Consider the following 15,277-nt stretch of genomic DNA (forward strand, 5'->3'; position numbering starts at 1 on the left):
AGATCAGTCCTCCTTCTCATAAGTTTAGCAGGTGCAGATTGCTGCTCCTTTTGCTTCAATCCTCTTTTCATTAAAAGAAAAAATGAAAATTTACAGTGACAACAGCATGAGAGGCCGGAGCAGCCGTTCCTCCCCCATGTGTTAAAAATACCAGGCGTGCAGGTTGTTGTTGCTGCCGTGTAATTATAGCTCCGGCCTCTTCTCTCTGGATGGCTCTCACCAGGCTTCACTATTTAGATTTTTTTTTTTTTTTTTGGGTTGTAGGACTAGGCCACATAAAGAACGCTCCGGACAGCAAATAAAATGGTCACTGGTGCAACCAGAAAATATAACCATGTGTGTCTATGGGCGTATGTGTTGTTGTGCGGAAATTAGACTTGATTTCTGGCACTGGCATAAACTTGTGATACATTTCCCTCTAAGGTTTTATGCAGCAGGACATAGATCATAATAAAAACAAGTCATAAAACTGGGTAAATAGGAAAACACATGACACCTCACACACTTTTTTTTTTTTTTTTTTTTTTTTTATTATATAACAAAAGCTAGGCCAAAAACTCAGTGCACTCTTGGGCTGGATTCAGTTTTTTTCGCCTACATTAGCCTTATACGCATGTATGTACACACTACAGGGCGTGTACATATAGGTATACAGCTATGTACACACTACAGGGCGTGTACATATAGGTATACAGCTATGTACACACTACAGGACGTGTACATATGGGTATACAGCTATGTACACACTACAGCTATAGGAGCAGTGCAGACTAGGAAAGCTGGGTGACAGCCTGTGTGCCTGAGCTTTCCTAGGATCCTGATGGTCACATCAGCGGTATTATGTGGTGGTCATGGAGTGCAGGACAACCCATGTGAAACCATATTGGTTATCACCCAGATAAAGACAAGACCCAGACACAGCTGTAATAAGCGATGGCTGGATTCCCTGGATATCTTATACTGGATCCTGTGTCATCTTCCCTTCTGATGGATATGGAACACTTAGTGCAGGTTCGCAAATAAAGGGGGCGGCAGGGCAGGATTGAGCCCTGGAGAAATGAACCTGGATCGTGTCCGTATTGTGCAGGAATCCATAACTCCCAACATCTATGGGACAGCATGCGGTGCTGGGGGTCCTGGTCTGCACTCCCTTCCCTCCATCCTGTCACAGGGGGGCAGCTGGGGGTGACTGGGGCAGGGTATACCCCACCGCCCTGCTCTGTGCAGGCAGACACACCACCCACACACGCAGCTCTTCGGTCTCTAAAGGAGCAGGTCGCACAGACCGCACGGTCGGGTGATAGTGTCCTTGCAGGTGCTGCAACACCCCCATCCCGCAGCAACGTTATCACCCGATCCTGCAGTCTCTGCGACCTGCTCCTTTAGAGACCGAGGAGCTCTGTGTGAGAGAGGCCGGGAGGGGAGCATGTCTGTAAGGGCTAAGCAGTGTAGGAGGAGATACCCTGCCCCAGCTGCCCACCTGTGACAGGATGGAGGAAAGGGAGCACATCCTGGGACTCCCAGCACTGCATGCTGTCCCATAGAAGATGCTGAGAGGATTCTGGATTCTTGCACAATATGGATCCCACAGTCTCTGCAATCTGCTCCTCTAGAGGCCGAAGACCTCTGTGTGTATGACATCACCAATCCTGTGATGTCACGGCCCCACTCAAAAATGCCCTCTCAGCCAATCGGTGAGTGAGGCGGGACACAGCTGCAGTCACTGACTGAGCGGGTAATTCCTGTGGGTGATTCAGGAGCTCAGACGCTGACAGGGAACTGATAAATTGTAGCTATATAGATTGTAAGCTCTTGCGGGCAGGGTCCTCTTTCCTATGTACCAGTCTGCCATTTACCTTATTCATGTAATGTGTTTTTGATATTGTAGTTTTCCTGTTTGTTACCCCTATCGCTTGTATAGCGCTTTATAAATAAATTATAAATAATAATCTGGGACTGTGTGACCCCTCTGTATCACTGTGTGACCCCTCTGTATCACTATGTGTGACCCCTCTTTATCACAGGTATCTGGCATTGTTAGTGTTTTTTTGTGTATGGTTAATATTTAGCTAGAAACATACAATATTGTCAGCAGGAAAAGACCAGTACACTATGGCAGTGTCGGTACACTAGTTCAAACCTTTAGGCTATGTTAACACTATGTTAAAACAACGGCCATATTTCATTTTCGTTTTGCAAATAGTTGTCATTGTGTCAAAACTAAAACCCCATAATGAAATATGAACGTTGTTTTTACATAGTGTGAATATAGCCTTTAACTGTCCAGGAGCTCCTGACATTATTATTCATGAAGCTGGGAGCTCCCATGCCCAGTCCGGAGAACACCATCCATGTACGGACAGAATTCTACGGACGGAACACAGATGAGAAATGCCTGTAATGGAGTCTCCCCCGCCCGGACAGCATCTGTGATTAGATGCTGAGAGCGGGGGAACTGTACAGATATGCGCTGCGCTGTAATGAGGCAGCCGCGCGGCGCTGTCATTACAGCCAAGGCTGTGGAGTCCGAGTCGGAACTAGTCTTGGCAGGAGTTGGAAAAAATGTTCCGACTCCAGCTTTAAAAAAAAAAAAAAAAAAAAAACTTTTTTGAATTGAGTTGAACTTTTGTTATGAATTTTATAAGTTTTGCTCATCAATATATATTATGAGAAACATTCTAATAGGACACTGGCCCTATTACATAAGGGCGGTTGGGGAAAAGTTGTCGGTCACTACTTGGCAGTTTGTTTCTGAGCTGGAAGAGTCCTTTGTGTGTGGGGGGAGATCTGTGCTGTTCTCTTCCTGGATGCTGGATGACTGTATATAAGCATCAGTGTAATATGAAGATATCCTGTGTAATATAGATCAGGAGGAGGAGAAGTGCAACAGTAATCTCTGTCCTCAATGTGGTTTTCTTCAGTGTTCTATGGCTGCAGCAGTGTGTGTGTGCGCGCGCGCTATGGCTGCAGCAGGCTGTGTGTGCGCGCGCTATGGCTGCAGCAGTGTGTGTGTGCGCGCGCGCGCTATGGCTGCAGCAGGCTGTGCGCGCGCGCGCTATGGCTGCAGCAGGCTGTGTGCGCGCGCGCTATGGCTGCAGCAGGCTGTGTGTGCGCGCGCTATGGCTGCAGCAGTGTGTGTGTGCGCGCGCTATGGCTGCAGCAGTGTGTGTGTGCGCGCGCGCTATGGCTGCAGCAGGCTGTGTGTGTGCACGCTATGGCTGCAGCAGGCTGTGTGTGTGTGTGCGCTATGGCTGCAGCAGGCTGTGTGTGTGTGTGCGCTATGGCTGCAGCAGGCTGTGTGTGTGTGCGCTATGGCTGCAGCAGTGTGTGTGTGCTCGCGCGCTCTGGCTGCAGTGGGCTGTGTTTGTGTGTGCGCGCTATGGCATGCTCCCACACCCGCAGTGACCCCTCTATATCACTAAGTGTGACTTCTCTATATCACTGGCTGACCTCTATATTACAGGTATCTGGCAGTGTTTCTGTGTGTATGGTGAATATTTAGTTAGAAACATAGAAGACTGTCAGCAGAAAAGACCACCTGCTCCATCTAGTCTAGTTGTGAGTAGTTCAGGACATGGAGGCTGGAGACTGGCTGCATCCACTGCACACACAGGAGAATCTGCTTTATATCTTTCCTTATTCCCTCAGAAGTCGCCCCAGGATCATGTAGGACATTAGGGAGAAGCTGCTGAACCAGTGTGATAACTCCCCTGCTATATGACCGGCCATTTATGAAGGAGCAGGAGTAAGTCCTGATAAAATTCAGGAGTCTGGTTTGGAGCTGCGGCTTACCGACTCCACAGCCCTGATTACAGCCCAGTGAATATCTGTACAGTTCCCCCGCTCCCAGCATCTAATCACAGATGCTGTCCGGGCGGAGGAGACTCCATTACAGGCATTCCTCGTGCCTGTTCCGTGAGGAACCCGGAACGTGGGAATACAGCCTTACTGCGTCTATGAAAAGGAAGAGGGTAAGTGGCAGCCTTATGCTGCCAATAAAATGATTAGTTGATTATCAGCATGTGTAACCACTATGCTGGTGAGATGAGTGCAGCTGGCGCATGCTTATGTCGATCTTTCGGCATTTGATTACCGGTGGCTGAAGAATTTGGATGCAGCCCTAGGTAGTCCAGGAAAACATGGATACAGCCATAGGCCTCCAATCAAATGCCAAACAATCAGCTCGAGCATGCTTGAGTTGTGCTCAATTTTAAACAGGAATTCTCCAGAACCATGTGACAAGCTGATAAAGTAGTAGTAAGGTTGCTTCTACAAGCTGTGGATTCATGGGGTGAAAAATCCTGGGTGATGTTCATCTGATGTTGTGTTCACCTAATTTTGAGACCTTGTAAGGAACAGATATGTTCCTTATTAGAGTATGAGAGCTATTTACTATTTGCATCCCTTTGTGGCTGGAATAACGCCTTTATATTCTATGGCTAATAGCTTGTCTGTGTTTTGTGTCCAGATGCTGATCCAGGAGTTGAATGAACAGAATGTAAGTAGCTCTCGCCACACTGCAACATTTGTCAAGGGGTTGTCACACGATTAAAGGGATTATCCAGCCTCATAACATGGCTTCCTCCTGCCATCAGTATTGGATTGGTGGTGCACATCAGCTGTGTGAAGGGCTATGGCACTGGTTTGAGTACCACAGCATCTGTTTGCCAGCACCCATACCAGTATTGGCTTTAAGAAGCAGTTCACAAATTTTTTTTTTTTATTCCCCCCCCCCATCCACCCACCAGCGGTGATCGGTGCCCCCCAGTGCAGCTTCGATCTGGTCACGCTGCAGCTTTCAAATCCAGCGCACGCTCACGTGACCCGCTCCTTTTTCTTCCATGAACTGCTGCTTGAAGTGAAGGGGTAATGCTGCTGTTCTGTGCACCACTGGCTTGTATAGTACAGTGATGCAGTGAATATAAGGGAATCCTGTTCCAAGCTGCTGGTGCTCTTATATGGCTGACAGGACAGGGAGGCACATGGTACCTTTCATAACAGGATATGTTACTTGTTTACACTCTCTTGGTCCACATTACACTCAGTACATCCACATAAGAGGCTTTGTCCCAGAGTCTGTAAAATGTAGTGGTAGGAATAGTGCACTACACTCTGCTGTTTTCCCTGTCCAAATGACAGATACCACAACAGAATCCTGTAAGACCCCAATAGAAGGCACCGAGGTCTGTCGGCTCTGTTTGCGTCTATTGATCCAGCACTGTTTGTTTCTCAATTATAAAGTTATCCTGACACGTGTTAACAGAACCCCAATTACAGATATAGAAAATGGCAACCATGTGACTTTAACTTCTTTCCCAATGAATTGCCTTTAATAGCTACTTCCGAATAGAGTGGATTGGCAAGGAAACGAACACACAAGAACATATGAAGAAATGGTAAGTGTAATGCTGTCGTTGATATCTTGCCTATATACTGATAATTTTTTAGTTATTAATTTCCTAATTCTATATTTTGTACTATTTTCTGTAAGTGATCATGACTATAGCCATCTTGCCTGAGATGCTGTTAACAGCGTTCAGAAAGGTGCTTTACTGAAGCAACATGGACTATAGCAACCTGTATCCCGGACATGATTTATTGACTTCTATGGCAGTGTTGTGGGCATGCTCTGTAATTCGTGTGGGATTGGGGTGGGGTTTGAGAAGAGGAGCTGTGACATCGCCACCTATCGTGAATGGGGGATCCTGTGTTATGTACACATAGGTGTGATCTGTGCAGGACATGTAGATGTTCAGCACCGTCATTCCTTCTGCCCTCAGGGTAGTGTCTTTCCACTATAAAGACTTGCTTTTCAACCCTCCTTACTGTACATGACCCTCCTCTCTTTGGAGCAGGACTCTTGCAGCCAGCAGTGGCCGTGCTGTGTTATGTAATGTACATAGATCTCAGGTTTCTAATGTAGACCTAAATAAGGAGGACGTAAATCACACAGTGAGTAACGCCACCGGCCGTTCCATGTGTCTTTCCTTTACTCAGGTTGTGTGTCCGCGCACGGGCTGTGGATTGGGAGAGTAAATATGAACCCCCTGAAGACCGGCCTGTTTGGCTCTAGACTTCCTTTATGTCCACTTAGGGAAGTGAATATCGATTTGTTTAGTTTAGACAATCTACCGTAGTTTTCCTTTTTAAAGGGGACCGATCAGCCCAATTGGGCTGATTTTCACTGCTGCTCTATATGAAGCTCCTGCGGTATATACCAGCTTCATACCCTAGAAAGTGAAGTTTAATCCCCTGGTGCGCGGCAGGTAGTTATCGTGTCTAGTCACCACCCTCTCCCTGTCAGTGTGCTTAGCAGGGATCATTGACTGGAAGAGGCGCCAGTAAGGGCCTCTGACTGTCACTCATCCCTGCCAAGCGCACTTACTGGGAGAGAGTGGTGGCTACCTGCCGCACTGGGGGATTAAACTTCATTTTCTAGGGTATAAAGCTGCTGCGAGCTGCACAGGAGCTCTATACAGTGCAACCGGAAACCAAATTGGCCCAGTTGAGCTGATTGGTTCCCTTTAAGTGCTCTTATTTTCTGAAGAAGATAGAGTGGACATTTGGCGTTATGAACTGTTTCCTCCTCCCTATTGGGTGCCTTGTGGTAAAATAGTTGTGGCAAGTTTTAGGCTGTGTCATATCTTCATTTTGTGTGTGTTTTTTTTTTTTTTTTCTTAATGCTCTATGTAGTTCTCTATTACATTGCATTATCTCTTCTAGGTTTCCTCCAACATGACTGTCAACAGTGACCATTTGCTGAGAATTTGTCAGGGTTTAACTAATTTTGTTGACAAGAACGCCTCAGTTACCATATCAAGACCGAGCTCTTTACTTGGGATTGTCAGCAAGCCATTATGCACAGAAAAAGGTACTAATATTTAGTGAGTGGAGATGGGCTGTCTACTCCAGTCTTAAAGGGAATGTGTCACAAAGTAAAAAAAAAAAAAAATTAAATGATAAAATTTAATTTGTTATTTTTTTTGTTAATTTGTGTTTATTTTTTTTATTTTTTACATGTAAGGAAATATGAAAAATTAACTATCTAATTTTTCATATTTCCCAGTGATGGCCCCTAGGGGGAGCTCCAGCAGGAAAACTGCTGGTAAAAGTAACCTGATATACGGCTGTGCTGAAAAAAGAGGCAGTCTCTGCTCAACTGCTGTGACATCATCACCTCCCTCCTCTTTTCACAGGAGAACAAAGAGGGGAAAGGTGATAATGTGTACTGCTGGGCAGCGCCATTTTGTTGTTGTCTGCACAGAAGTACACCTTCAACAAGTGTGTCCCTAGCCCTTTATAATGCACCGCAGTGTCACATATTACACAGGTAGAGGAGCTATATAATACAGGAGGGTACAGGCTATTGTTCTCTGGTATCAGTAGTGTCACATGTTACGCAGGTAGGATATATATATAATACAGGAGAGTACAGGCTATTGTTCTCTGGTATTGGTAGTATCACATGTTACAGAGGTAGGATATACAGTGGTGCCCTGGATTACGAGCATAATTCGTTCCAGGACTGTGCTTGTAATCTAAATCCACTCTTATACCAAAGCAAAGTTTCCCATAAGAAATCACTCAAATGCAGACAATTGGTTCCACAACCCAAAAATAATGATTTATTATTGTGAATAACATGTAAAACAAATGAAACAAACATTCAGAAACAGCAGAATATGTGATATTATAAGTTACTGTACGGTAATGGAGAGGATGGGAAACACAGGGGCTGACAGACTGCAGGGAGCAGGAAGGAATGAGCAGGGCAGATGTGGGCACAGTATAGCAGCACTCTCTGTCCGGGGAGAGAGGGGTTACAGCTATGGAGAGATTATCTCCACAGTCCTGTCCCCTGATGTGAGCCCCAGCCTAAAGTGGATCTGCTATGATTTGGAAGGTGAGGGAGACTTCCTGGGTCAGAGTACAGGGCTGTAGACCCCGCTATGCAGACCATACCCCTCCCCCACTCCCCCTCCCACCCAGTACAGGGAGCTCTTACACCAAAGCAATGCTCTTACACCAAGTCATAATTTTGAAAAACTGTGATCTCTTAAAGGGGTATTCCCCCAAGAGCTAAAAAAATGAAATGCTCCCAAACCTAGCTGTTCTTACCAAGTCCTCCTGAGTATTTTGAGCCATCTCCCTTCTTTCTAGCTGCTGCCGTTCCTGAGTAACAAGTTTTTCTAAAAGATGTTCTATATTCAAGATAGGAAACTACATTTCCCATCACGCAATGCTTCTGCCTGATGATAGCGATGTAGCAGAGCTGAGAGGGCGATGTAGCAGAGCTGAGAGGGCGATGTAGCAGAGCTGAGAGGGCGATGTAGCAGAGCTGAGAGGGGGCTGGGTGAGTTGCAAGGGGGTGCGGATGTCGGGTGGCCCGGCGCTCTACTGGGGGGGGGGGGCTGCAGTCACTAGTGTCACACATGGAGAGCAGGTATATAATACAGGAGGGTACAGGCTATGGTTCTCTGGTGTCCGCAGTGTCACATGTTACGCAGGTAGGGGAGATTTATACACAGGAGAGAACAGCCTATTGCTCTCTGGTGTCACATGGAGAGGAGGTATATAATACAGGAGAATACAGGCTATGGTGAGTGTGTATAGGGGCTAATTGTACCAATTCCGAGATTTGGAGAAAGTCCTGTGCTCTGCTATGTACATCCACCTCAGTGAGACAGCAGCAGCTGATGGTGATAAGTGACTGTGGCTCCTATGCTGGGTCAGTGACTGGTTACATTAGGAGCCCCTACAGCTGTATGAGTTGCTCCTGTCCTGGGAGCTAATACATTATATATATATATATATATATATATATATATATATATATATATATATATATTATATATATATATATATAATTTCTCTATAGCTATAATCACTGTGGAGGATAATGGTAGTTAATGATAATGGTAGTTATTGTGGGGTCCCAGCCAGATAAGCTACCAGTACGTACACTATCCTCCACAGTGACTATAGCACCTCTCCTGTCAGCTCCCGAGCTCCTCTGCTAACAGCCGACCCTCCCCCCCTGATACAGCAGAGCAAGGCAGCGGGACAGATAAGAGGCCGGGCTGCAGTACAGTACAGAACTCCTTACACACAGCCCGTCCATCAGTCTCCCCATCCCCCTGCACATACGTCCTCTCCTTTCCCCTGACAGATCCTGGAGCTCCTCTGCTAGCCCCTCCAGCAGAGCGGCACAGATAAGAGGCCGCCTCCAGTCCTGTACATAACTCCTCACATTGTGGGGCCGTCCATCTCTCTCCTCATCTGCCTGCTGCCCTGCTGTCTGGCCGCACATACAGAGCCCCAGCACTGATGTTGCTCCCTCACTGCACCTCCGGCCGCACACAGGACCTCTCGCAGGACTTTCTGTAAGTTGTGCACTTCAGTAAGATGGCGCCCCCACCCTCCCACAGCTGTGTACTGCGCATGTCTTTGGACATGCGCAGCACACAGCTTGGGAAACAGTGTAAGTGAACGGGACGGACTCCGTCCCGTTCACTTCAATGCTGTGTGTATGCCGTACAGCATCTGTGTAGATGTCGTGAAATGACGTCATACACAGATGCTCCCCAACATGGCAGCCCCCTGTGCAAACATCAGTGTTTTAAAACACTGATGACACATGCCCAAAAAAAATAAAAAATGCTAAAGCATTTATCTTTTGTGCTTACATTTTTTTTGTAAAGAAGAAAAAAAGCGACACTATCCCTTTAAAGGCCCCGCAGAAGGCCATGTTTTCTTAGTGTTTGTGATGAGTTGAAAATCATCGTTTTACTGTAGTAGACCAGGTGCACATAACTAAATTTTCATTGATTTTGCAATAAATGTAACAGTACCAAGGTCCATAACCCATCCCTACCTCTCCCTACCAAAGAAACCAGTTAGTATCAAGTTGTAAAGAAAACATCATATAAAAAAAAGTAAAGGTATGACATCCATTGCATAGCGCCCTAAAGAGGGTCATAGTCCATCTTCATATATATTGGGAGTTGAATTGTTTTCAGTCAAGGAATCACGAGAGTCGGAGTCAGTCAGCAGCTCTTCATTAAGACATTATAGACGGATCCCATTGTTTTTAGGTGTCTGATTCTCTAATTCACATAGTCATGTTCCTAAATATCTTAGTCATGGAGGGACCATCAGAGAGCCAACCAGGCCAGCGCCTCCTGGGGTCAGCTTGCCCAGAGCTACTGCTGGCAATGTCCGATCCATAGAGAACACAGTAACGCTCAGCCGTGCCAAACATTCCTGTGCATGATGAGGGCGGGCGGTGGGCAGGAGATGTAACTGAAGGCTGTACGATTGTTTGGCCATCAGTTATTGAAAGTGTACAGGGGTTCTACACGTGGTGGAACTAACCCACACTTAGCAGGGATTTGCTTCAGCCACTATTGCTTGTGAATTTCTGCTAATCTGAGGACATCGGCATGGCTGGCTGCCATCTGCATTCAAGCATCTCGCTGGGAAGGAGAAGGTTGGTACCCCCATATGTAAGGGGGATCTTTAGTCTTATATTGATACTATATAAGTAATCCCCGGCACTAACTGTGGTAGGCAGAAAGTGGTGAGGGCTGTGAATCACTTGTAATACTGAGGTATTGTCTGTGCATGGCGCTGGCAACCTCGCCCCTGTGTATTTACCTGTACAGCACAATTTGTTTCCTTATGATAAGTTATCCTCCCTAGGGCACAGACATTCTCAGTGGAGCCACAAAACATTTGCCACTCTGCAACGAGGGAGACCCCCAGAAGTGCCTATTACAGCAAAGAGACCACCAAATATTGGTATGTTGTGTTGCTGTGCCCTTCTTATTTTATTCTCTTGTTTGGTTTGCTCTTTATTACTGGATGTATGTGTGCCTTTCAGTGAATGTGCATCATGGCAAACACTTAACCGGTGCTGTAAGCTTCAACTCTGCATTTCCGGTCACCATGTACCAGCAAATCAAGATGCACAAGAGGATTCTGGGCCATCTCTCTTCTGTTTACTGCGTGGCTTTTGATCGCACCGGTCAAAGAATTATCACTGTAAGTAGATGGAGGGCAAGAAAATTGCCATGGTCTAGTGCAAAAATATTACTTTGCCCCTTCTAATAGCTGGAGTCTGGTTGCTACATACTGTTAAGTATTACGCTCTGAAGCTGAATCTTTAGGAAAGACCCTTTTCTTAAAACAAACATATGTATGTATAGCGTGTTTAGTACAGTAGCTCAGGCCAGTTTGGGGCTGTGATTAGCCACACTTATAAATCTATTATAACTGCAAGGTCTGAACCTCCCTAGGAAAGGACCCCCTGCGCAATGCAGAGTTGGATTACAGACCCCTCTACACAATACAGGCCTCAGAATCAGGACCCCCCTGCACAAAACAGGCCCCAGAATCATCCCGCCACAGTTTAAATGCCAGAATCGGGGAACCCCCCCCCCCCTCTGCATAATACCGACCCCAGAATGGGGAAACCCCCCTGCACAATACTGACCCCAGAATAATGTATTTTTTCTGAATTTTCTTTTTTTTATCAGCATTGTAGAGGTTTGATTCACTGGTTCCTCTGGTATATCTGTTAGGAAATTTCTCCTTCTTGTACAAAGTCTGTAGTGAATGGTTGGTTGGGCACAGCTGTGGTGTCACCTGTTCTCTGCACAATGCAATATGTAAAACTTGCTGGACCCATGTAGGCAAAGCTGTTCCTTCATGTGATGACATTCATGCTCTTGATATGTCTGTTTTTTTTTTTTTGTTTGTTTTTTTTTTTTATCCCCGACATCAGGGCTCAGATGACTGCTTGGTGAAGATCTGGTCTGCACTTGATGGACGGCTGCTAGCCACACTAAGAGGTCACTCGGCACAGATCTCTGAACTTACTGTGAACTATGAAAATACCTTGATAGCTGCTGCGAGCTGTGAGAAGATCATCAGAGTGTGGTCTCTTCGGACCTGTGCCCCCATGGCTGTGCTGCAGGGTCACTCAGGGGCTGTTACCTCATTACTTGTGAGCATCAGGTCTTCATTTCCAGGAGCTATGATTTAGTTTTTTTTCACTCAATAAGAATTTACACACTGCACATCTACTGTATAAATTCATGTGATTCTGATTTTTAATAGTTGTAGTTTCACAACAGCTGGAGAGCCACAGGTTGAGGAACACTGCATTGGGGAATTCTACTAAAAGTTACCTCAATCAAAGTAAAATACTTTTAGGCCATGTTAGTGTTTCAGTATACTGAGTCATCGACGATGGTTAGAAATAGCTGTATGGCGTTACTGATGTATAACCTCCACAGTACTGCTTTCTGTACATCTAGGCCTGCAGCACTGCAATAGAGCTTTCCTTAAAGCGGTCCTTAAGGATTAGCAAAACATAACTTTCTTCCAAAAGTAGCTCCACACCTGTGCTTTGGTTCTGTGTGGTATTACAACTTGGCTTTATTTGCTTCAGTAAGGGTCCATTTACACATCTGATAGATTATCTGCCAAAGATTTGAAGCCAAAGCCAGGAACAGACTATAAACAGAGATCAGGTCATAAAGGAAAAACTGAGATTTCTCCTTATTTCAAATCCTTTCCTGGCTTTGGCTTCAAATCTTTGGAAGATAATCTCTCTGTGTAAATGGACCCTAAAACTAGGCTGTAATACCACACAAACAGGTGTGGTGGGGTTTTGAGGAAAAAAAGCAGCTCCTCAGTGTTTTTGGAGACTGGATACTTTTTAAATCCCCCTACCTAATGATGATTCTGCCCCAGTCTGTACAGCAAAGCTGCAGTGTCATCCAGGGGACGTGGATTCTGGGTGGTGTGAGCCTATATATTTAGGTTCCTGATTGCATTAACCTTTCATTCCAGCTTGCGTTTAACAGATGGTTCTACCCACTTCCCCTCTTTTCTAGTTCAGTCCATTGGTTAAAGGATCCACCAGATACTTGGTGTCTACAGGAGGAGATGCGACAGTCTGCTTATGGCACTGGGATGTCGATACCTTGCAATTCAAGTGTGTACCGCCACTTTTCTTTACATACACTTTTTTTTTTTTTTTTTCTTTTTTTCCCTCTATGTATTTCTTTTTTTCTTTAACTGCAGTGATCGTCCCCAGAAATTCATAGAAAAATCTGGCCCTGGAGCTCAGATGCTCTGTTCTTCATGTAGTGATGGTAAGTGGAGATTGCAAGCAGTCTGCTAAACGCTTAGCTGTGTTGTGCAATACAGCTGAGTATATAAGCCTACAGTGTAAACTAACCCAAACTCTACCACCTTCTTTTTGTTGTGTCTTACAGGTGGGATGTTTTTAGCGGTCGGTGGCAGTGACCACGCCATCCGGCTCTATTACTTTGGTAATGAAGTACCTGAGAAAGTATCCGAACTTGAAGGTCATAGTGTGAGTACCTAAATTCTCTTTATATTGTGTTGCTAAGAAAACTATAGACTTAAAAATATACCCAGATGGAGATGCCTAATACATTTTAAGTATCTGACTTTTTCTGTTACTATCTACCTTTTATCCGTCATTATTTTTCCAATATCCTAGAATAAGAACAAAATGGTAGAAATCTTTGCTAATTCGTTGAACAGAAAATAAAACCTCCCAAGAATTGGTATTAGGTGAAGCCCCTTCAGCCTCCAGTCTTCCTTGCTATGAGGCCACAAGGTTTACATCTTGATTTGGGAATGGTTGGCCATTCTTCTATGCAGATCTTCTTACGTTTTCTCAGGTTGCATGGGGGCCGCAGCTGGAGCCATTGTCAGGTCTCTCCAGAGATGTTCCATTGGGTTCAGCCTCCAGGACATTCAGATTTGCCCCTAAACCGCTGCTGTATTGCTTGGGGGTCATTGTTTTGTTTAAAGGTGAAGCTTCTGCCTAGTCTGAGGTTTTGATTGACAATATGTCAGTACTTTACTCAGCTTTCCCTACACTCTGACCAGTCTTGCTGCTCCCTCCTTCCCCCTATTTAGTACTGCCTCACTGCAGAGATGGTATGAAGCAGTTCCTGGTCGCCTCCAGACATGACGCTTAGAATAGAGGCCCATCCAGGGTTTATCAGATTAGAGAATCCTCCTTCTCACAGTCTGATAGTCTTTTTGGTGCTTTTTTGCAATTTCCATGCGACTTTTACATGTTTGTTACTACAGAGCAGCATCTTTCTGGTCATGAAACCCAGATTGGTGGAGGCTGTGGTGATGGCTGACCTGTATCTGCTAACAGGATCTTTGGAGCTTGCTCAGTGTGACCGTTGGGTTCTTGATCACCACTTACCAAGAACCTTCTCCCTCGATTACTTAATTTGGTGAAAGAGTCCTGGTTGTTCAAAACTTCTCTCATGTAAGACATATGGAGGCCGCTGTGCTTTTGCATCAGACATTTGTCCCCCTCCAGATCTGCTCCTTTACACAATCCTCTTTGAGCTCTACAGGCAGTCCTTTCCTCTTGGTACTTTGCTATTGGCTCTGATATACATTGTCAACTGTGAGACCTAATATAGACAGGGGCAGTGTCTCTCCAGATCCTGTCCAATCAGCTGAATTTACCACAGGTGTCCTCCAATCAAGGTGCAGAAACATCTAAGATGATCAAGAGAAGTGGGAGGAGCCAGAACTGAATGTCACATGTCTCAGCATGATTTCAATATACAGTGATCTCTTAACTTGCAGTGGTCCTTTCTGAACCATTGTAACTTGAGACCAGACTCAACACGGACAGTCAGGATCTGCGGCACGTGTAAATAACTAGATGATCAACCAGTGAAAGTGGCCATTTTACTGGTAAAACCTCCAGTATTATTGAAATGCCTGCACTGGTTGGCTGTCTAGTAGTGATTCTCTGAGTATAGTGTGATACATGTCCTGTGCTGCTCTTTACCTGGGCAGGTCTCAACATACAATATTTTCAACATACAATGGTCGTCCTGGAACCAATTATTATCGTATGTTGAGGGACCACTGTACCTAGTTGTCATGATACTCCTTTTAGAGAGTGTGTACCCGTATACAAACACCTCTTACCCATCCCGGTTCCTTGAACGGCTTCCGAGCTGTTTGATGCGCTCTTCTCTCTGGTCAGTGGCCCATCCTCACTTCGGTGTCAGCAGATGCGGGGGATGCATGGGCTTGTTCTGAGGTCGCTTTGGAAAATCGGCAGTAGTACTGAATAGAGCATGTGACCCCAGCTGGAATAGCGTTCAATATGTAATAAAATGAACTTCTAATGGCTTTTCAGGGTTTTCCTGTGTACCCCTTTGTCAGTGGCAAATATCTCCTCTAACCTGAGATG

The 15,277-nt window shown here is 45.4% G+C and overlaps 1 protein-coding gene across 1 annotated transcript in view; it reads left to right on the forward strand.

Annotated features, from left to right (window-relative positions):
• The window catches only part of BRWD1 (bromodomain and WD repeat domain containing 1), a 60,517-nt gene that overhangs the window by 11,695 nt on the left and 33,545 nt on the right, over positions 1-15,277 (forward strand). Inside the window, exons 3-11 of the mRNA XM_069946136.1 lie at positions 4,469-4,498; positions 5,337-5,396; positions 6,724-6,871; positions 10,702-10,800; positions 10,883-11,043; positions 11,786-12,007; positions 12,903-13,003; positions 13,093-13,163; positions 13,287-13,387. Coding sequence (XP_069802237.1) covers positions 4,469-4,498; positions 5,337-5,396; positions 6,724-6,871; positions 10,702-10,800; positions 10,883-11,043; positions 11,786-12,007; positions 12,903-13,003; positions 13,093-13,163; positions 13,287-13,387 — 993 coding nt within the window. The remainder of the gene's footprint in view (positions 1-4,468; positions 4,499-5,336; positions 5,397-6,723; positions 6,872-10,701; positions 10,801-10,882; positions 11,044-11,785; positions 12,008-12,902; positions 13,004-13,092; positions 13,164-13,286; positions 13,388-15,277) is intronic.

This window comes from Dendropsophus ebraccatus, chromosome 11, assembly GCF_027789765.1.
Source record: "Dendropsophus ebraccatus isolate aDenEbr1 chromosome 11, aDenEbr1.pat, whole genome shotgun sequence".
NCBI classification, from domain to species: domain Eukaryota; kingdom Metazoa; phylum Chordata; class Amphibia; order Anura; family Hylidae; genus Dendropsophus; species Dendropsophus ebraccatus.